We start from the raw sequence: 22588 nt of genomic DNA on the forward strand, positions 1-22588 counted from the left end.
AAGTCTAGTAACATGTTACATAACAGACACAACTTAGATTCAAAGACACAGAAGGCATGAAAGTAGAAGGATTTAAAACGACCTACCCTAAGAGACCTGAAATGGCTATGTTGACAGCAGATAAAACAGACTTTAAGACAAAAAGTGTTATTAGAGACAAAGGGCATTTCATAATGGTAAGAGTTATTATATTTGAAAAATACAATTATTCTAAACATATACACACTTAAAAACATAAGCCTGAAAACAAATGAAGGAAAAAAACACAAATGAAGCAAAAACTAACAGAAAGGAGCAACAGACAATTCAACAATAACAGGGGAAAAATTCAGCATCTCACTCTCAGGAACTGACTAAACGCCACAAAAAATCAGAGAGGCTATAGGAAGCGCAACACTACCAAGCAACATAACTGACATAACAGAACACTCAACCTAACAATGCAGAGTACACAATCTTTCAAAGCACAAGTGGTTGACACCTTTCAAAAATATTCACTCAAACTAGTTCCTAGACCTGAATGTAAAACTCAAAATTATCACACTAGACAACAGCAAAAGAGCAAATCTAAGTGCCCTTGGGTTTCGTGTTGACGTTCTAGATACAACACCAAAAGCACAATACACGAAGGACAAGCTAGACACACAGCTCAATGGACAGAACTGAGAGCCTAAAAGCACAATCTACATTCATGGACATTGTTTTAAAATGCCAAAGCACTGGGAAATGAAGTATTTTCAACAGATAGTGTAGAGCCAACTGGGCATCCATGAGCACAAAAATGAGCTCAGACCCTCATACAATATGCAAATAGTAAGCTGGATGCATCAGACCTAAATGTAATAACTAAAACTATAAAATCCTAGGAAAAATCTCCATGACAAAAACTGATATGCCAAACTTCATCAAAATTTTAAAATGTCTGTTCTTCCACACCCATGTTTATTGCAGCACTATTCACAACAGCCAAGCTATGGGAACAGCCAAAATGCCCCACTACCAACAAATGGATTAAGAAAAAGTGGTATTTGTACACAATGGAATTTTACTTGGCCACAAAGAAGAATGAAATTTTGTTGTTCACAAGTAAACGGACAGAAGTGGGGAACCTCATCTTAAGTGAAGTTAGTCCAGCTCAGAAGGCCAAAGGCCACACGTTTTCTCTCATATGTGGAATACAGATCTAACACAGACAGAAGCAGTATATATATATACAAATACACACAGAACAGGTACCCAAAAGGAGAACTGGTAGAGAAGACCAAGGGAGGAGGACAAGAAGGAAAGAAACACAGTGAACAATAACGAAAGACACCACATCTGTGTAGGAACAAGACACAACGAAACTCACTGAAAACCGCTGAACAACACAAGATAAGAGGAAAATGGTGAAGAAGTGCAGTGGAGGGGGCTAGACTGGCTTAGGCACAACGCATGCACAGGTAAAATACCAAGGCAAAAACCCCCACTGAACAACAGACAGACACCTAAACAGCGCAGGACAAGAGTGTAAGGGGAGGGCACTAGTGGAGAGGCAGGGTAAGTGAAGAAAGTAAAGAAGGTGAATATGGCTGATGCACTTTCCATACAAGTACACAAATGGAACATTCAAACTGTTGAAATCTCCATAAGAAGAGGACTAAGGTAGAAAGGAGAACAATGGAGGGGATGAATCAATTCGGGGCATAATACATATATATAAGGAAATGTCACAATGAAACTCCCTGTATAACCGTCGTAAATAAACAAAAATGTCAAAAATGAAGGACAGGAAGGTAAAACAAGTCCTGTCCGGGGGTTGGTACCAGTGGGAGGGGGGAGGACATAAGAAGGGGTGTAGGAGGGGGAATATGCTGGAAGTACTATGTACTCATGTATGAAAACAGAACAATGAGACCTGTTGAAACTGTTCTAAGAAGCGGGAGGGAGGATAAAGGAGAAAGATGGAGGGGGTGAATCTAAGATATATTGTAAGCACTTTTGTAAATGTCATAGTGTACCCTCAATACAACCATAATATGCTAATAAAAGAAAAAAAATTAAACAATAAGTAAATATATGTCTGTGCTTCAAAAAATATCACCAAAAAAATGGAAAGAAAAGTCACAGACTGGGGAAAATATGTGCAATTCATTCTCCTGATAAAAGGGCTGCATTCAGAATACACAAAGAACTTTCTTATAAGTTGAAAACACAATTTAAAAAATGGGCAAAAGATTTGAAGTGCTTGTGAATAATTAATAAGCACGTGCAATGAGATTCAACACGCTTAGAGAAATGAAGTCAAAATCACAGTGGAATGCCGTTCCTTCCACACTCACGGCTACAGAGAGTGGATCCTGAGCACTGTCAAGGGGTGCACGACAGAACGCCATTCAGAAACACACTGGCAGTATGGTAAACGTATAGGCTTACTATATGACCTACCAATTGCACTCCTAAGAACCTACAAAAGAAATGAAACTTGCATACAAACAAGGGCACAAAAACTCCTAAAAGTCAAAACCTGCAAGTCAGACTTAAAAAATACACATTGCCTGGCTCCATTTACATGAATGTCCAGAAAAGCAGACCCCAAGTTGCACAGGTCTGTAGAGTGAGACCAGGGATTAACTGCAAATTTGAATTTTTTAAGAGGGGTAGGGGGGGTTGGTAATGGGGTTTGAACTCGGGTCCTTGCTGTACCACTTGAGCCACACCCCCAGTGCTTTTTGCTTTAGTTATTTTTCTCATAGGGTGCTGTGTTTTTGCCCAGAGCCAGCCTAGGACCATGATCCTCCTCTTTAGGACTATCGCATAGTTGAGATGACAGGTGTGTACCATCATGCCAAGTTTATTGGTCGATATGGGGTCTCATTACCTGCCCCCAAAACCCACTGCTGGCCTTCAACCAAGATCCTCTAGATCTCCACCTTTCAACCTCCCAAGTACCTGGGATTACAGTGGGAGCCACAGTGCCCAGCTTGAAATTCTTTTGCTAGGGCCCTCTTTACCTCTTTTGATCTGCACTTTGATCAAACCATCTTTCACATACATTTCGTCCGGTGTATTTTACCTGCTCCTACCCTGCTGGGGGGGGGGTGTCATCACCTTTAGGTTGGCTCTCTTGAATCTAAGCACAATGTTTTCATGGTTCACCCATGTTCCAACATGTATTAGCACTTTCATTTAATTGCTGAGTAACAGTCCATCAAATGGCTTATGGCATTTTGTCCATCAATTCACCAGGTGATAGAAATCTGAATTGCTCACAGTAAACTGAATTATCTCCCTGAGTATAGCGATAGGCTGAAAATAGTTTTCTCTCCAAAAAAAATCAAGGTCACTAAAAAGTTTCCCGGGGTAGTAAATTTTTTCCTTTTCTGTCTTGATAAACAATCTGAAGCAATTAACAGATTACTGATGTGTCACAGAACATGTGTATTTTTCCAACCAACTGTGCTTGAAATGAGCTGTGGCCTGGCTTTATAAGAAATCCAGATGCTACAGAGAAAATGTCACTAGCAAGGCCTTTGAAGCACTGCCACAGGTTGCAACAGTTTCAACAGCTAACTGTTTTCGTCTAGTGACATCTAGTGGCAAAAACCAGAACTGCTGCAAATTAAACTATATTAGAGGGAGGCCATCTTAGGAAAAAGTGGCAAAATATGAGAAAGAACTCTGGTATTTATTGGCATTAAAAAATATTTTAATTTATCTTTGGCCCACATAACTTAACGACTATCATCAGTATTTATTGTTTTCCTGCTCTTATAGCTAGTAAATGGTAATCTTGATACAACATAAAATTTACTGAAATAATAGATATTATCATTTTAAATACATGTTAAGAGAAAAACCTTCAGTTAAAAAGACAATGAAAGTAGCTGGGCGTGTGCCTGTAATCCCAGACTAAGGCAGGACAGAGAATTCAAGGCCAGCATAGGCTACATAGCAAGACTCTATCTTTGAAGAGCAAAGCAAAGCAAACCCCAACTGTGCTATGTCTACTCCAAAACCTTAATAATCAAAACTTCGTTTTTAGTTCACATATATTTGCTTACTAATATTTTCATAGCCAATAAAAATGTCCAGAAACATGTTTAGATATATTTTGTTTTGCATCAGCTCACAATAATTATTTTTCCAAACTCATTCTTTAAAATATCACTTTGTATTTCACTGGCTTTCTACAAAACTGAATTTATGTGGAAAAAAAATTAAACATTACTGAAAAACCTGTGACTATTTTAATAGAATTCTCTACAAACAGTGAATTTTCACTGAGTTTAAAACCGAGAATTACAGTTTTAGTGACAGAATTTATCTAAAAATAGTAAAACCCAGTTGTTACCACAGTACTCCTTCAAGAGCTATGGTTTTTTTTTTTTTTTTGAAGTTTCAGCAAGGATTTATTTTAGAATGGCAGGATAAAGTATGGACGAGTTGAGTTGGGAGAGGGGGAGAAACATTTCCTGTTCCCCACGTGGGAAATGGAAGCAAAGACTCCAAGAACTATGACTCTTAAAAAAAAAAAAGTCTAGGGGCTGAGCACTTCAGTGGTACAGCATTTGCCTGGCATTCATAAGGCCCTGGGTTTGATCCCAGCACCACAAAAGTCTAAAATCATTGCCTGAATGATCCAACGGTTCTGTCACCTTAAGGAGAATTCAAGTTCATAATCTTCTAGCTTTATGTTTTCCAAATGTGGTCCATGGATCCACTTCAGAATCTCCTAGAATACTAGCTTACTATACAGACATCTTCCATCTACACCTACTGAATGAGAATCTGTGAGGTTTCAAACAGATAATCAGAATTTTACATTTCTCTAGGTGGTTTCTGATGTATAATAAAGTTTAGGAAAGAATTATAGGTTCAGCATCCTCAACCTGAAAATCCAAAATGCTCTAAAACCTGAAGCTTTTTGAACATCACGTCAGTGCTCAAAACAGTTTCAGACTTCGGAGAGATACCTGCACACCCATGTTCACAGCAGCTCTGTTCACTACAGCCCAGCTGTGAAATCAGCCAAGGTGTGCAACAACTAATGAACAGATAAAGAAAATATGGTAATAGCTACACCATGGAGTACTATTCACCTATAAAGAAGATGGAATGATGTCATGTGCAGGACAATGATGGAACTGGAGATCATGATGCTGAGTGACATAAACCAAGCTCAAAAAGCCAATACTGCATGTTTTCACTCATTTGTGAAATCTAAACCCAAAATGATGATGATGATGATGATGATGGTGATGATGATAACAGGACATGAATATAAAGGGGGACTGGGGTGGGGGGTGGACAGAGAGGGAAGAAATAAAAGGCCAATGAGGGGTGACAAGGATCGAGATATAGGAAGACAGCAGGCATAAGGAAACCCTCGCAACACTGAAAAGTGGGGAGGAGGAACATAAGGAAATAGAGGGAGGGCAATCTTGTTCAAGCACACTGTACGCCTCAATGGAAGTATTACAATGAAGCCCCCCTCCCCTGTTATCAATGTGTGCTAATTAAAATGTAAAAGAAACAATTTTCAGATTTCAGAGCATTCTGGGCGTGAAAATCAGACAGGGATATTTAGCCTGTGCAGCCAACCTCAAGCTGCTCTGAGTCTCATCTGTCCTTCCCGCCTCTCACACAAAAGCAGCTGCTCCTTTATGGCCCTCGCCACAATGGACCATAACATGGTCTCCCCCGGTAGCCTGGGCTCTTCAGGAGGTGGAGTCGTGCTTTGGGGTTTTGTATCCTTAGCCCAATAACGTCTGAGCCCCCACAAGAGCCCAATGACTACATGTAGACGAACCAATAGTGACACACCGCAGTTCTGACACAAGAATGTGACTTCTGCTCAGAAGCAAAAATCTTACCTCTGGTGGATTCTTAGAACTATAAAGCTAGTATCGATATATTCTGTCCAATAGTTGCCATTTGGAGAGTGGAGGGAATAGAATTTTTTAAATTCTGGGAACAGTCTCAGATGTTAGTGTGTTTAAAAACACAAGAGTTTTTCCATGAGATTTTTGGAACGGAAAGGTAGAAAAACTAAAAATGGCTGACAGTCTTAAAGTATTCATCCTTAGATTGTTTCAGGCTAACCATTCACAAACCAGAGCCTTAAAAGGAAATACAGCTATCTCATCTATCTCTTTCTTTTCTTTTTTTTGGCAGCACTGGGGTTTGAACTCAGGACCTTGTGCTTGCTAGGTAAGTGCTCTGCTACTTGAGTCATGCCCCCAGCACTTTTTTTTTTTGCGGTGTTGGAGCTGAAACCCAGGGCCTCACACATGCCAGGAATTTACTGGCATACTACAGAGTAACCAGCTAGCTCTTACAGGAAATGATTGCTCAGAAACACGTCCTGGGGCACTGAATTTTGTTGAAATGCACAATATAACACAAATTACAAGTTTAAAGAGTAGTGAATAGTCATTACACACGCTGACAGTGGTGGGGACTTAACGTTTACCATTGCTTGAAATTAAAATGAGAATTTAACCTGCATACCTACAGCTATAGATGAGGAAAAGAAAATCAAAGCAATATATCCCAAATATAATTTTCATCAAGATTTGGGCATTTTGTTTATACAGAATTACATGTTTTTATTTGTATAGAATACTTTTAAGTAGAAATACACTCCCTGACTCCGTCCTCTCTGTATGGCCAGCTTCTATCCATCCTGCAAAGCTCAGCTCAAATGTTGCTTCCTCTGGGAAGCCTACCCCTGGTTTCAAGGCCAAATTCATCATTCTCTCCATGCTTCATGCTTAGTGTTTGGGGCATGTGGTCATTATTACCGAATGATCATGCTGCCTGAGACACAACAAAGCAGGGAGCCTAGATTCAAGGTGAAGGTTTTATAATCTTTGTCTCTACCATACACCGTGACAGCAGCTGCCCTTTTTTTTACCTCCAGTGCTGGAGACTGAACCCAGGGCCTTGTGCATGCTACCCAAGTGTCTACCACTGAGCCCCACCCCCAGCCCTGGCCAGTATTACTCACACGGTGTCACTGTGAGTTATTTACCTGTCTACGCTGCTCACAAAACTGCATAAGATCCAAACAAGTAGCAACTGCATACAACTTTTGTATCTTCACTGTCTAAATGCTAGCGGGCACTTAGCAGGTATCTCCCAATATAGCGCAGAAATGAATTAAAAGCTGCTGGCAGGGGGCTTTTAAGTAAAATGGAAGAAGTGGTATTAGAAAAACGTGGACTAAAAACATTCTTTAAAAAGGGATTTCTTCTGGGCTTGGGATGAGTGGGGCATGGGAACATATGCCTATAATCCCAGCACCTGGGAAGAAGAGACAGAAGAATCTCAAGTTCAAGGCCAGCCTTGGCTACATAGCAAGACCCTGTCTCAAAAAAAAAAAAAGATAAAATGTACATCTACTGGGCTGGGATGGAGCTCAGTGGTAAACACTTGCCTAGCATGTGTGAAGCCCTAGGTTCAACCTACTGGACCACATGAACAAAGAAATTCCACTTCTGCCTGTGAAGAATGAACTGCTATTGTATTTTCCCAGTCTAAACCACTAGAAAAGCAGATAAAATACATGAGACTCTGGTCCTGAGAGAAGGGAAGCAAGCCCTCCCAGCTCACTGCTTAAGGCAGTTCCCAGATGGATGTAGCGGTGGGTGGGGGGGGGAGGTTTCTTAGTTCAGGTTGCTGGAAGAAGACTCAGCTGGATAGCTGAACAGCATTTACTTCTCACAGTTCTGAAGGCTGGGAAGTCCAAGTTCCAGGTGCTGCAGATCTGACGTCTGGTTTGCGAATGACTTTGGGAGGAGGGAGACACTGGAGTTTGAACTCAAGGACTCACACTTGCTAAGCAAGTGCTCTACCACTTGAGCCACTCCACCAGCCCCTTTTGCTTGATTTTTCAGATACAGTCGCAAGCATTTTTTGTCTTTATTTTCTGCCCAGGGAAAGCCTCAGACCACAATCTTCTTACCTATACCTTCCCAGGGATTACTGATGCAACACCATACCTGGCTTGTTTGTTGAGATGGGGTCTAGGTAACATTTTGTCCAGGCTGGTCTAAGACCTCAAGCCTCCCAATCTCTGCTTCCTGAGTGAACCACTGCACCCAACTGCAAATGGCTGCTTCTCAAACTATGCCCTCACATGGCCGAGAGACCAGGCAGCTTGTTCCCAACTCTATTGCAAGGGCACCAATCACATTCCTAGGGCTCCACCACATAAGCAAATCACCTTGCGGCCAAAGTTCCCTTAACACCATAGTACTGGGGATTTGAATTTCAAACTATGGACTTTGGAGCCAAACATTCCCTTGACAAAGGAGGGACATCCAAAGAAAGGCCAGCTGCCTCACTATGCTAGAGATACAGCAAGTTTGGGGAAACCACGTTGTGTAGAACTGATCCAGCAGAACTGAAGGGGCAGGAGTTGAGTGGACTAGCTTAGGAAAAGGGCACTTGGGAGCTGTACACTGGTACCCATCGCACCTCTCATTTAGCACTAACCTTCGAATTTCTGGGAGAAAGTCCATCAGGCTGCAGAGACAGCTACAAGAGAGCTTTTGGTTAAAAACATTCTGAAACCTGGCCTCCGGCCTCCTGGTGCTCACCACAGGCTGTGTTCTCATACTGACTGTAGAGACAACCAAAGTGAACCTACCCAATATGCACCTCGGCCCAGGCCCTATGCGCGCTCTGTACTGTGAATGGGGAAGACATGGGGTAGGAAAAAGAAAAAAAAAATCCGAAACCCACACAAGACCAAGAACAGTTCAAGACCCCACGAGCCACAGAGGAGTGATATCATAAAACATGAGACAACAGGTAGAGTGTTCAGAAGGGTGTCACCGTGGTGGTGAGCCCTAACAGAACTTAAAAGGAGGCCTGGAAAGGGCCACAATGATTACAAGTACCTTGTAACTTGCATGCCAGAACAAAGGCCAGTCTCATGTAAAGGAACCTAAACCCATAAAATATATGACGCCTGGATGTAATAAGAAATTTCCAGGCATGCAAAGAAGTTGGAAAATATGACTTGTAACTAGCACAAAGTTCTATTATTAAAACCACATCTAGAAATGATAGACTATCAAGAGAGTTACAATAGTTATTATAAATACACTATATTTTCACAAAAGTAGAGAAAAACATAACATGATAAACAGAGAAACATGGGGTATCTGAAGCTGAAAAATATAGTAAATTATGCAAAGTGAAGACAAAAAGGAGAAAGGCTAAAAAACTGAAAAGTGCGTTAGGGTTGAGGCTGTAGCTCAGTGGGTAGAGTGCTCACCTACCATGTGCAAGACCCTAGGTTCGATCCCCAGCCCTGGGAAAAACAAAACAAAACAAGAAGGCTTGTCAGTTACCTGTGAGAAAACATCAAGTGGTCCAGCACAGACACTGAGTCCCACAAAAAGGAAAGGATGGGGGCAGAAAAATAATGGCCAAAGAATTTGATAAAAACCATGAACCTGAAGATCACAAATCAGAGAACACATGGTGTGCATTAGTGTGAACTCAGCATTTCAATGCATACAGGTAAACATGGAAATAAACAGAGGTGTAAATGTGTGCGTATGTACGTGTCTACACACATCCTTATTTCTGAGCTACATTCACTGAGAGGGTCTGTTATTTATAAGTACCACGCCCCACTAAAAGAACCAGGTCCTCTGAGGAAGGCCTGGTTAGAAATGCTCAGACCCGAAGAACAAGGTAAACCTGCAACATGACGTTGTGCTGGAAACCACACAGACAGGGAGTGAAGGTCTATATTCACATGACAAAGGAAGCTGCGTTAAAGGTACTGACTCCAGATCTGGAGCATTTTAAGACCGAAAGTAAGTAACGGCCATAACAGTTTATAACTCAACTGAAAAAAGAAGCAGGAGTCTCCTGTCCCACACTGATTAAACGACGAACAAGTGAATGAATGGGGAAAGAGAAAGCTCTTCCTTACGGCAGAATGCAAACTAACAAATGCAGAGGAATGACAAAACTGGAAAATCACTATTTGACAATTTCAGCATAACTCTTTTATTCATTGATCAAAATGAGCAAGCCAATATTGCAGTATCGTCATCCTCAAATAACATTACAGTAAAATCTAAGCAAGAAATAGCAACAGATAACCAGTGAAAGAAAGTGGGTTGAGCTGGACACCGGTGGTCACGCCTGTAATCCTAGCTACTCAGGAGGCAGAGATCAGGAGGATTGAGGTTCTAAGTCAACCTGGACAAATAGTTCTTGAGATACTATCTTGAAAATACCCAACACATGTACTCATGTATGAAAATGGAAACATGAGACTATTGAAACTATTCCAGGAATGGGGGAAGGGGGAATAAAGGAGAATGATGGAGGGAGTGAATTCAACTATAACATATTGTAAGAAATTTTGTAAATGTCACAGTGTACCCCTAATACAAGAATAATATGATTTTTTAAAAAAGGAAAATACCCAACACAAAACAGGGCTAGCAGAGTGGCTCAAGTGATGGAGAGCCTGCCTAGCAAGTGTGAGGACCTGAGTTCAAACCCCAGTACTGCCAAAAAAAGAAAGAGGCAGTGGTAGAAAATGAGATTCAGAGTTTCACAGTATCTCTTCAAAAATTTAATGATTACAAAAATCTACAGACTTTATAATAAAACTGAACCAAAAAGACATTCCCAGATAAGATTAAATCAGAGATTTGTTTTCAGATGACCTGCACTGCAAAAACCATTCCAAGAAATTCTTCAGACTAAAACTAAATGATGTAAACTGGCTGTGGTGGTGAGCACCTGTAATCCTAGCACTCTGGAGGCTGAGGCATGAGGATCATAAGTTTGAGGTCAGCCTGGGATACAGAGGAACACCTTGTCTCAAAACACAAACAAGTGAGTAGCAGGTGTATGGTACACACCTGTAATCCCACTTACTAGGAAGATCCTGAGTTTGAGGCCAGTCCAGGCAAAGTTATCAAGACCTTATCTCAAAAAAAACAAAAGGGCTGGGGTGTACCTCAAGTGGTAGAGCACTTGCCAAGCAAGTACAGGGTCCTGGGTTCAACCCCCTGTACCATGATAACTGATTAACTAGATAAATAAATGGCATCAAATGAAAACTTGAATTTGAAAGGATGAAGAATTCCAAACCAGCTGGGCACCGGTGGCTCATACCTGTGATCCCAGCTACTCAAGAGGCGAGATCAGGAGGACTGCAGTTTGAAGCCAGCCCAGGAAAATAGTTCGCAAGACCCTATCTCAAAAATACCCAACACAAAAAAGGACTGGAGGAGTGACTCAAGTGGTAGAGAGTCTGCCTAGCAAGTGTGAAGCCCAGAGTTCAAATCCCCTCTACCCCAACAACAAAAAAAAAAATTCCAAAAATGGCTGAGTGTGATGGCCAAGGCCTAGAGTCCCAGTACTCAGGAGGTGGATGATCACAAATTTGAGGCCAGCCTGGTCTACATGGCGAGACTACATTTCAAAAAAAAACAAACAGTAGCCTAGCACTATGGTTCATACCTGTAATCTCAGCTACTCAGGAGGGAGAGATAGAGAGGATCACAGTTTGAGGATTAAACAAAAAAGTTAGCAAGACTCCACTCCATCTCACCTAACTAAAAAAGAAAATAGCTGGGCATGGTGGCACCTACCTGTCATCCCAGCTCCCAGCTATATGGAAAGTGTAAACAGGAGGATTACCTAGGCCAGCCTGGGCAAAACCACGAGAACTTATTTGATACATACTAAAGCAAAAAGGGCTGTGGGCACGGCTCAAGTGGTAGAGCACCTGCCTAGCAAGCATGAGGCCCTGAGTTCAAACCCCAGTACTGCCAAAAAGCCCAAAAATGCAGAAAATGGTAACTCTGATTATGTAACATCCACACATAGTTCTTTATTCCCTTAAGTTCTTTAAAAGACACGACTGTTCAAATGCTTATGTGCATGTGGCAACGCAGCATGCAAGACGTGCACAGCACAAAGCAGAGAAGGTGGCGGAAACCCTGCCGGTGACAAGTTCTCCCGCTTTAGGTGAAGCAGTACATGAACTGTGAGGAACCACGAAAACTCGAAGGAACACAACTAGTGATACTGATAAACTAAAATGGAATACTAAAAACGTGCAATTATCCACAGGCAGAAATATAAAATGAAAAGCAAAACGGAAGACTTCAATCACTTTATATCCATTTATGCACCAGGGAAAACGCAAACTGTCAGCCTCGCTATGAAAGTTACACCCAACTATGTACCTATACCTTCTATGTACCTTACCATGGACCTATACCTTCTGGTTACAAGATATACTTAACATGTAAAGACAGGTAGATAAAAACAAATAAAACAATGGGAAAAGACTGTGTAAACAGTACGCGGAAGAAAGACAGAGTGGAGGTGGGGTGCCACTGGCTCATGCCTGTAATCCCAGCTACTGAGGAGGCAGAGATCAGGAGGATCGAGGTTCAAAGCCAGCCTGGGCAAATAGTTCGTGAGACCCTGTCTTGAAAAAACCTATCACAAAAAATTTGGCTGGTGGAGTGGCTCAAGGTGAAAGCCCTGAGTTCAAGCCCCACTATGGCCAAAAAAAAAAAAAAAAAAAGAAGAAGAATGGAGTGGATGCATTAATGTAAGACACAAAAAGACTACAACCAGGCTCGGAATGCCCGCCACGCTGCTCAGTACCACGGAGGCTCCACTGTATATGCTTGACCTTCATTGTTCCTAGGCAGTAAGACAAGCTTGTACTCAAGGTCAGTAACAAAAATGACTGGTCAGTCACAAGGAATGTCATATGCGTGTGTGTGTGTGTGTGTGTGTGTGTGTATGAATATATTCATCAACCAAAAGTGAATAATTATTTTCCTAACTTTTATATAACAATAGTACTGTACTTCTCTTGTGGGTATCTCATTTCCATAAAATGACATAAATGAGAATGGAACTCATTAAAAAATGAGTGGTTGAGTTTTAAGTAAGAAATCTATAGGACTTGTTTAACCCCTTAGAATCTTGCTAATTTATAATGAAATCAACATTCTGCTTTTCTATACTGTTACAGCCATTTATTGCTTTCTACTTTTCTTTAATTTCCTATTAAGTGCTTTACGTGTAAAAATAAATTGCTAATTCAGAGATTGCTATGAAAAACAGAAATCCCTTCAACTTAAAGAAAATATTTGGACTCTAAAACATAAACTATATCCTTGTATATTTATGCAAAAGGATTAAGACCAAAGAAAGAATCTGCTTGCTTATTAAAAATGCAAACATTACCTCAGTCACCCAAACTTGCCCGACCACTGCCTCTGCAGATCACCCACCCACATCAGCATCACATCATAGGACATTAGGGAACAATGGGGAACTCTGTGTAATACTTGAACATATTGTTTTGAAGGAATAAACTGTCCTTAACTTGAATAAAAGCTTCTAAAATCAAAGCTGGGGGATAATGCCTTTGCTGGGCAGTCCTTTCTACTACTTTGAGAAATAGCCTCTTAACGAAAGCAGGCCGGGGGAAAGAGACAAGAACATAAAGGCGACAGTGATGGGTGCCCCTGTAGTAGCCCAGCAGGCAGAGGGCAGACTTTAAACTCCAGGCAGAACAATGTCAAGGCAGGAAGTGCTGCACAAACGCCACACCTAAAGCCAAACCTCGCCTTACTCCCGCCATGTCCTGTTACAGCCTAGAACTCTTTCCCACAGACTTCGCTAGGACAGGAACCTGAGATTCACGTACAGTTCTCACAACTGGATGTCCTGGTGCCATCGTAAGATGGGCTAGTACTGTATGTAGCTAGGTAACTTTAGGCAATTATGTAAGCTGAGTCTAGTGTCTTAAAGTGGAAAACGGAATAGCTTTGACATGGAGGTGCGGAGGGGATTTTCAGCTGTTAGCATAACTGTATTTACTGTTTTTACTCAATTTTCTCTGCTGCCTGTCTTCTGTAATCGCTATCCAAGAAAGTCACCATAGATGTTTTACCAGCTGCCATTTCTAGATCCACGCCATTCTCACCAATCTCTCCCCCTTCCTTAGCCAAACCCCAGGTCAGCTCTTCCGGTCACCTGCTCCTCACCGGCTTTCTTCTCTACCACACCTACTCCCAGTGTTCTTACTAACCAAGGCGCAGAGGCAGAAAGACAAAAGCCAGGGCAATGCAGCTAGGGACTGTGACTAAAACCCAGTTATTAGCCTAGGCATCAGTGGCTCATGCCTATAATCCTAGCTAGTTGGAAGACAAGAGATCAGGATTGCAGTTCGAGGCCAGCCCAGGCAAATAATTCATGAGACCCTATCACAAAAATACCCAACATAAAAAGGGATGGTAGAGCTAACACAAGGCCCTGAGTTCAAACCTAGATACTGTGCCCCTGCCCCGCCCCCCAGCCCAGCCAAAATTTCGACCAAGTCTGATTCGGTCACAATGCATTAGCTGTCTCATAGTAACTATTCATTTTAGGGTAGATGATTTTAAGATGATTTTAAGTCTGCGATTACCTTCTCTTTACATCAAGCCCTCTCCTAGACACCTCTCTTACTAGTAGGTTGTACTACTATAAAATAGGACTTGTTTCAAATGCCTAAAAAACTAATCCCAGAAAATTAAGTATATTTCAAAGTTCTCTTCATTTTGCTTTGAGTAATTCCCTAAGGTGAAGACAAGGATTGATCATATAAGGCCCCACACAGGACTGGAAGACTGAGGATAACCAGAAGGGGTGTGAAGAGTAACTCCAGAGGGGATGGAATACACAGTACAAGTGTCCGGCTCTAGTTTCTAAAGACAAAGGCTATGTTTTTCATGTGATTACGAAGGGTATGTGGCATAGGCTTCTTGGAGGAGCACATTACTCCTCGAAATAAGGAAGACTAATGAGAAGATGGGTAACAGTGTAACGTGTGGTGTTAAGAGAGTGCTTAGCAAAGTCTAACCCTGAGGCCTCTGGGGGAGACTGAAAACTGTATTTCCTAAAGTAGATGAAGTGCTAGGAAGAACAGGATGATGTACAGATCACGTAAAAAAGCACCATTTGTTTTGTGAAGTACAGTGTGGAACAGCGTAACTCTTGTAGGACTTGACATCATAAACAAGGTTCAAGTTCAATCTCAGTATCTGACAGTTGTCTGATCTTGCAAACTGTTCGAGCACACTCACTGATATAAGAATTGAAGGGATGATAAGTGTATGTGTGTGAGGGTGTGGTATTTAGTACAAATAGCTATATATATGTAAGATGCTTTGTTTTTATTATTATACTTGATTGTTGTGCACTGAGTGTTAATCACCTCCAAAATGCATGTTGAAACCTAATCTACAAAGTCATATGCTCACGATGTTTGGAGTTGGGGTCTTTGGAATGTAAGTAGGATTAGGTGAAGTCATGAGGGTGGAGCCCATGATTACATTAATGGCTTAACAGAGGAGGAGGAACATCCCAGTCAGCCAGCTTGCTCTGCCGTGTGAGTGTGGCGTTCTCCACCATCATGTCAGCTGGAAGACCCTCACCAGATCCAAGGAGATGCCAGGGCACCTGAACCTCTTGAAAAGTGAGATAAATAAACCTCTTTTCTTTATAAGTTACTCAGTCTGTGCTAGGCGCTTATAGTGACGTTCTAAGACACGGCTACTTAAACTGGGTCCTTCTGTTCATTATTTCCTGATTTTGAGTGGGGGCAGGGAGCCTAAGGAACTACTACAGTGAACCCACCACTTAGTGGAGGTATGAAAACAAAGTTATACCCTTCATGTTAACCACTTTGAGATCAAGATATGCTAATTAGGTGGGCAATCTCTCCTCTCCGAAACACACTCTCCACTCTCGTCTCTTACAAAAAGGTTGCCAGGATTAATTACAAGTGTATAGGCAGGGGTGTGGCTCAAGTTGTATAGAGAATTCCTAGCAAACAGACGCCCTGAGTTCCAACCCCAGCACTACCAAAAAGAAAAAATAAATCCTAAGTGTATCATTGGTGATGGAGTTTTTCTATGAGTCTGAACTAGTCAAATTATGGCCCATCCAGATGGCAAGTAAGGAAATCCTTTCACGGTGACCAAAGAGGGAAGGGCCAACAACATCCTTCCTCTTCATTCATTTACACTCTTTCAAGTACTCAGCAGTGAACAAGCACAGAAAAGTTCCTATCATCATGGAGCTTACCTTTTAGAAGAAAAATATACACAGTGAGCAAATTTACACTAGGTCAATGGGGGATTAAGTGCCACAGGGAATAAGGCTACAATTAGTCAAGGAAGGCTTCGTGGAGAAGATGCCATTTCAGGAAAGAGCCAACGGAGAAGAGAGGGTAGGCCATGGAGATGTGCGGAAGGAGTGGTGGGCCATGTGAACCCTCCAGCAGTTGGGATGAGACAAAACGCAGACCTTACCTTTCAAAAGGGGCTGGAAAGTTGGAATCTCCTGCAGCTTGATGACGTCGGGGTCATTGCTGACATTCCGGGAGGCCTGTGCACCCTGGGCCACGACCACAATATCATCCATCTTGGCTCTGTGCTTCGCTGGAGAAGGAGTCACTGGAAATAAAGGCACACTGCTCAGGAGTCATTAATTAGTCACTTTGCCTCGACAGAATTGTTTCCAGCAGTGATTAAAAAACAGATTTTGCTAGGCCCTGGTGATTCACACCTGTAATCCTAGCTACTCAGGAGGCAGAGATCAGAAGGATCGTGGTTTGAAGCCAGCCCAGGAAAGCAGTTCATGAGACCCTATCTGGAAAAATACTCAACACAAAAAAAAAAAGCCCCAATGGAGTGGCTCTACCTAGCAAGTGTGAAGCCCTGAGTTCAAAACCAATACTACCAAAAAAAAGCCTATTTTTTACTGAAAATGTGGTGGCAGCTGGAATGGAAGAATGAATTATTGGGACCTCCATTTTCTATATTTTTTAAAACTTCAAACATTACAGGAACATATAATGTATAAACTTCTTTTATAACTGAACACATTTTTTGCAGTACTGGGATTTGAACTCAGAGCCTCACACTTGCTAGGCAAGTGTGACTGCTACAGAGGCAGGTCAGTTTCAAGGTTCCTGGGGAGGGAGACCATAATGGAGGGAAGAGTTACAAGCTATAAAGGATGCCCTAGACCAACACATCCACCTCCCCAAGTATTCTCCTCGTTCATGCAAAAACAAATCCTTTAAGTGTTTCCTACTCTAGAAGGGAGTATTTTTGGCTCATCATAGTCATGTCTCAAATGTGTGGTGATCCCAGGATGCCACAGAACTGCTCTGCCTTCTGGAAGCTAGTCTCCTGAGACTGAGGCATGCACTTTCTTAGGGAAAAAAAAAAAAAAGAAATCTCTGCTACTTTCATTGCTCTGCAGGAGAGGTTTTGTGACCTCTTTTGTAGTTTACCTAATATTTTACAAAAGCGATGTCAGAATCCTGCTACAAAATGATTCCTCCTTCCCTGGAGAAATGGGAACGTCTCAACATCCTAGCTCACCTGTGTTAGATATAACATGGGGGTCTGGCAAAGACATAATCAATGTGTGTACAGCACTTGACCAGGGGAGGAGGCAAATCCTAAGGTCAGAAATAAGCCAATGGTTGATTCCTAGGAGAGTAGGCATGTTAGAAATAAAAAGATGCCACTCCCCTTTCCCCACACTCTGCTTCTGGCTAGACAGAGACTGGGAGTAAGACAGAGCCATTATTACTGAATTTGTTATAAACAGATGTGACATTCTGGACCTTCCAAGGAAATGGGACAGTGCAAACATGGCACTGCTGCTCACCATACAATCTGCTCCAATTTAGCCCACAGAATGATCAAAGTCTTGAAGGACACCGTTCAATGCTAATCGCCCCTAGATCTATTAGCTTCCCCCATTTCTGAATAGCAAACTCTACCAAGAAGGGCCAGGCTCTCTTTATGCCCCAGATTTACCAATTTGGATTAGCAATCCCGCATCTTATCCTGGGCACTCTCAGAAGTCCTAGATGTTCACACACACACAAGGACAAAAGGAGCAAATGCCCCTCAAGGAGTGACCAGCCGTTTTACTGCACACTCACTGAAGTCTCAGCAAAACAACCCTCCCGTTCCCACGTTAAACTGAGAGAAAAGGAACATACAGAGGAGAGGGGAACAGAAGAAACACCAGAGCCTGGCCAATTTCTGCAATAACAGAAAAGGGTCCAATCCACCTCATAAGGGGGGGTGGGGGGAAACCCAGCAGTTTCTGGAAACATTTGCACGCAAAGGTTCGGAGTGACTGCACAGTTATCACACCTCCCTCTGAAAAAGAACCTCTAAGGCCCATTAAGAAAACCTGGGCGCTGGTGGCTCACATCTGTAATTCTAGCTATTTGGGAGGCTGAGATGAGGATGGAGGCCAGCCTAGCAACCCAGACCCCATCTCCAAAATAACTAGAGCAAAATGGACTGACGGCCTGGATCAAGTGGTAGAGCGCCTGCTTTGCAAGTGCAAAGCCCCTAGTTCACACCCCAGTTCCACTAAAAAAGAAAGAAAACCTGTCCTCGGGGGTCCTGTGCATGGCTCACGCAAGGTAAGAGCCAAACCTCTGGACGTCAGTCATGCGTCCGAGAGCCGAACACGAATTAGGTCTTCTACTAAAGGTTAGCCCGCAGCTGGGCGAGGCGGCTGTTGGAAAATGAATGATGGGCACCGGCGTCCCCGCGGCTTAGGGGAACGCAGGCCAGGACAAACGGACACTTTTCTCTATGCGTGGCTATCCCTGTCCCAGGCCCCCCGAGGCAGGGTCGCGGGAGAGAGAGTAGGTTAGGACACCGACCTGAGGAGCTCAGATCGTTGGCTCGGCTCTCAGCCTCGGAGCTCTGCTCGCTGCCCATGGTGCCGGCAGCGGAGGCCGCGGAGGTGTTGTGGGCCGGACGGTCACCCCACCCGCGGCGGGACACAGGGCCGAGGACCGGGACGGCCGGCCCAAACCACAAGGGGCCTGGGATGGCGGGGGCGGAAGCTCACTCTCCTGCTTTAGGGGAGCCCCAGGAGAGGAGGCCGGGGGACGCCGGCTTGGCCACGGCTGCGCGGACGCCGCCGCGCGCTCGCTCCTTCTTGGACACCGATTGGTGGCGACGGCTACGCGCGGCCGTCAGTTCCGGGTTAGGAGGCCACGCCCCCTGCCTGGGGGCGGGGCCGGGAGCTACCCCGCGTTAAAGGGCCCGACCACCTCCTAGCCACAACTGCCCCAAAGAGTAAGCCCTTTCTTCTTATGATGATGCGTCTCCTTTAAGTACCACCCTCATCTTAAACACTTTAATACTCACCTATTAGGACTTTACAAACTAAGTATTTTTAACCCAGTTTAACGAATGGAAAAAGAAAAGTGCTGAATAGACCTAGGAAACTAGCAAAAGGCGAGGAAGGAGCACAAGAAATGTAAAGAGGGAACTACTTCCAATTTGGGCAGATCAAGGGTGTAGTAGACCTGTAAAGTCATGCCATCAAACAGCTCCAGGGCTCTGGGGCTCTCTGAATTTGGAGATTTATTTTTGTTGCTTGCTTCAAGAAACGACAAGCAAATACCCTGAGATTTTATTTGTACAGATGCAATCGCAGGAGACTCAAATTGACTGGTAAAGTGTAAGTCCCACTGTAGGGTATCACACACTTTCCTGTTTTACTTCTTAATTTCCACAACAACCTCAAGGCTAATAATAGGTTATTTCTTCTTGGTCGCCAGATGGTAAGAGATGGAACCATTTAGATTTCAAACGTCTGCTCTTTCCTCAACTCCATGTTAGAATATGAGAAAATGCAAATGAATATAACTTCATATTCTCTGAGAATATGAAGTTAGAAGTAAAAACTGCCTGAGAGATCAGGGTGTGCCCCTAGGAGGTGGTGTTTGACTATCTAACTATAAATATATATTTGTTTTCTTTCTTTGAGACAGAGCCTCACTAGGTAGTCCAGGCTGGCCTCAAACTCATGATCTTCCTGCCTCAGCCTCCAACAGGCTGGGATTATAGATGTAACTACCATGCCCAGTTTGACTATATTCTTGAGGTTTACATAAGCCACCAGGCTGATAGGACTGGGAAAGGCTCAGTAAGCAATGAGACCCTTCCCACCAAGAGAACTCTTGGTTACCTCCCAGATCCACCTGTTGGAGTGAGGAGGGGGTTGAGACAGGACAGGCCATGAAGAATAACTCATTCTGGCTCTCATCTCCACCCTCCTTCCAGGTCAAAGTCTATTTGTCTTGTGATGCATACTGCCATGACGGTGTTTTTTTATGCTTCCCTTAGATGAATGGATGAGGGAAATTCTGTCCCATCAGCTAATGACCAGATAAATAAAATGTGGTTATCTATATAGTGGAATAGTATTTGGCAAAAAGGGAGGAAATAAGCTGCTGATAAATGGTACAACATGAATAAAACTTGAAAACATGGTGTTGATTGCAAAAGCCCATCACAAAAGGCTGTAGATCCCTGTCATATGAAATGTCTCCCATCCAAGTACTGACCAGGCCCGACCCTGCTTAGCTTCCGAGAGCAGACGAGATCGGGCGCGTTCAGGGTGGTGTGCGGCCGTAGACTTATATGAAATGTCTAGAAGAGAACTAGACACAAATAGATTGTGGCTACCCAAGCTGAGGAGGAACAGGAGGACGAGAGTAAACCAGAAGTGACAACTGATGGGTTTATGGGCTTTCTGGAGGTGATAAAACAAAGTGGGTCTCTAAATTCCCCTGCCTGTGCTTAATAAAAGGTTTATTTACTTACTTATTTTGGTACTGAGGTTTGAACTCAGGGCCTTCTGCTAGCTAGGCAGGCACTCTATCACTTGAGCCACAGTCCCAAGCTCTTTTTTTGCTCTAGCTATTTTTCAGGTAGGGTCTCCTGTTTTTTGCTGGGCCAGCCTGGACTTTGATCCTTCTGATTTTGTCTCCTGTGTAGCTGTGATGACAGGCAGGCACTACCACACACAGCTTTTTATTGGTGAAGATGGAATCTCACAAACTGGTTTTTTTTTTTTTTCTTAACTGGCCTCAGACTGTGAGCCTCCTTTTCTATGCCTTCTGAGTAGCTAATATGACAAGCCTGAGCCACCAGCACCTGGCCAAAAGTTTTCTTTGATCATTATGTTCATCAGTGTCCTTTGTTCACTGTTGTGATTAAAAAAAATAAAACGAAACTGGCTGGTGGAGTGGGTCAAGTGGTAGAGTGCCTGCCTAACAAACATGAAGACCTGAGTTCAAATCCCAGTACCACCAAGAAAAAAAAAATCAATGATGACACATTCATTGTACTGAAAAACTGAATCTGCAATTTCTGCTTAGTGCCTAGGGTAGGCTCTACCCCCAACTGCTCTAGGATGCTGAAGTATGTCACCCGCAGAAATAAAATCCATGTACCCTTGTTGCATCAGGATTAGTGCACTGGGAATCACTCCAGAGCCTACTTTTCTTTGATAATGCTTTGATATCAAGATCTTATATCAAAACTATTGCTTTGATGTCAACACTGTTGTAACTGGAGAGGAGGTCATCTGAGTACAGCTAGTGGACCTGGTTTCACAATGGACCATTGTTCACACATTATCTCTGACAAGGTATATGTCTTGTAGTGACGGGTTAAAAGCAGGAAGCTGTTGATGGCACACATCTAGAGTGATAAGTGCTGTCTCTCACACCAAAGTGAGAATATTGTCTACCTTTCTGTCAGTCAGGAGTTTTATGTTTGGGTATATAAGGAGGGGGAGAGAGGGAAGCAGTGATTCAGAAACACTTCTACAACCCCTGTCCGATTTCCATTCATTTGGCAACAAATATATTTTAGTTAAATATTCCTAAACACCTATTCATACCAGGTACTATGCTAAGTGTTAGCAATAGGACTTTAACAACTGTAACAGACATCCTTGTTGGCCATCACTATGATAAAACCTGCAGACAAGCTATATGCTTCCTCCAGTCTTGCCCTGCACACATTTAACTCAAGAGTTACCAAGTCTAGGCCTGGCATGGTAGAACATGCCTGTAATCTCAGTTATTCTGGAGGTGGAACTAGGAATATCATGGTTTGAGACCTTCTGGGGCAAAAGCAGGACACCCTACTTGAAAAAATAAAGCAAAAAGGGCTAAGGGGAGCAGTGTGCCAGTGGCTCACGCCTGTAATCCTAGCTACTCAGAAGGGAGCGATCAGGAAGATCGTGATTGGAAGCCAGCTGGGGCAAATCGTTCACGGGACCCTATCTTGGAAAAAAAAAAAAAAAAACCCATCACAAAAAAGGGCTGATGGAGTGGTTCAAGGTGTAGGCCGTGAGTTCAAGCCCCAGAACCGGGGAAAAATAAAAGGGGGGGCGGGGAATGGCCTGGGGGTTGTGTCTCAAGTGGTAGAGCGCCTGGTTCAAACCCCAGTACCTCCAAAAAAACAAACAAACAAAAAACTTGCCACCTCTAATCGGGACCCTCCATTCTCCAATCGTGAAAATCGGATTCTCAAAGGATGCACTAAACTTCTGATGCAGAAACTGCGCTCAGGGGTCGCCTGTGGGGTGGCGGGGTTGGGGGGCACCTGTGTGTCTGGCCCCCTGCCCCGCAGCATTTGCGGAGTGCTGCCAGGGTGGCCGAGCCTGGGATCGCGATGTCACCAGCACCGCTCGG

General features: G+C 43.2%; 1 protein-coding gene and 1 non-coding gene across 3 annotated transcripts in view; one reads left to right on the plus strand and one right to left on the minus strand.

The window, feature by feature from the left end:
- Borcs5 (BLOC-1 related complex subunit 5) overlaps positions 1-19051 on the minus strand; it is an 84030-nt gene extending 64979 nt beyond the window's left edge. Inside the window, exons 1-2 of one of the 2 annotated variants that reach the window (XM_074076031.1) lie at positions 18749-19051; positions 16356-16499 (exon numbers count right to left, since the gene is read on the minus strand). In XM_074076031.1, the coding sequence (XP_073932132.1) occupies positions 16356-16499; positions 18749-18806 (202 nt within the window). In that variant the 5' untranslated portion in view covers positions 18807-19051. Of the gene's footprint in view, positions 1-16355; positions 16517-18748 lie in introns of both variants that reach the window. The other variant, XM_074076032.1, reaches the window with a different exon arrangement.
- Positions 8569-8696, plus strand: LOC141424536 (small nucleolar RNA SNORA51). Its single transcript, XR_012449445.1, has one exon. It is a non-coding gene; the product is annotated as a small nucleolar RNA SNORA51 (small nucleolar RNA).
- Positions 19052-22588: the final 3537 nt, after the last annotated feature.

Source organism: Castor canadensis, chromosome 6, assembly GCF_047511655.1.
Source record: "Castor canadensis chromosome 6, mCasCan1.hap1v2, whole genome shotgun sequence".
In the NCBI taxonomy this organism is placed as follows: domain Eukaryota; kingdom Metazoa; phylum Chordata; class Mammalia; order Rodentia; family Castoridae; genus Castor; species Castor canadensis.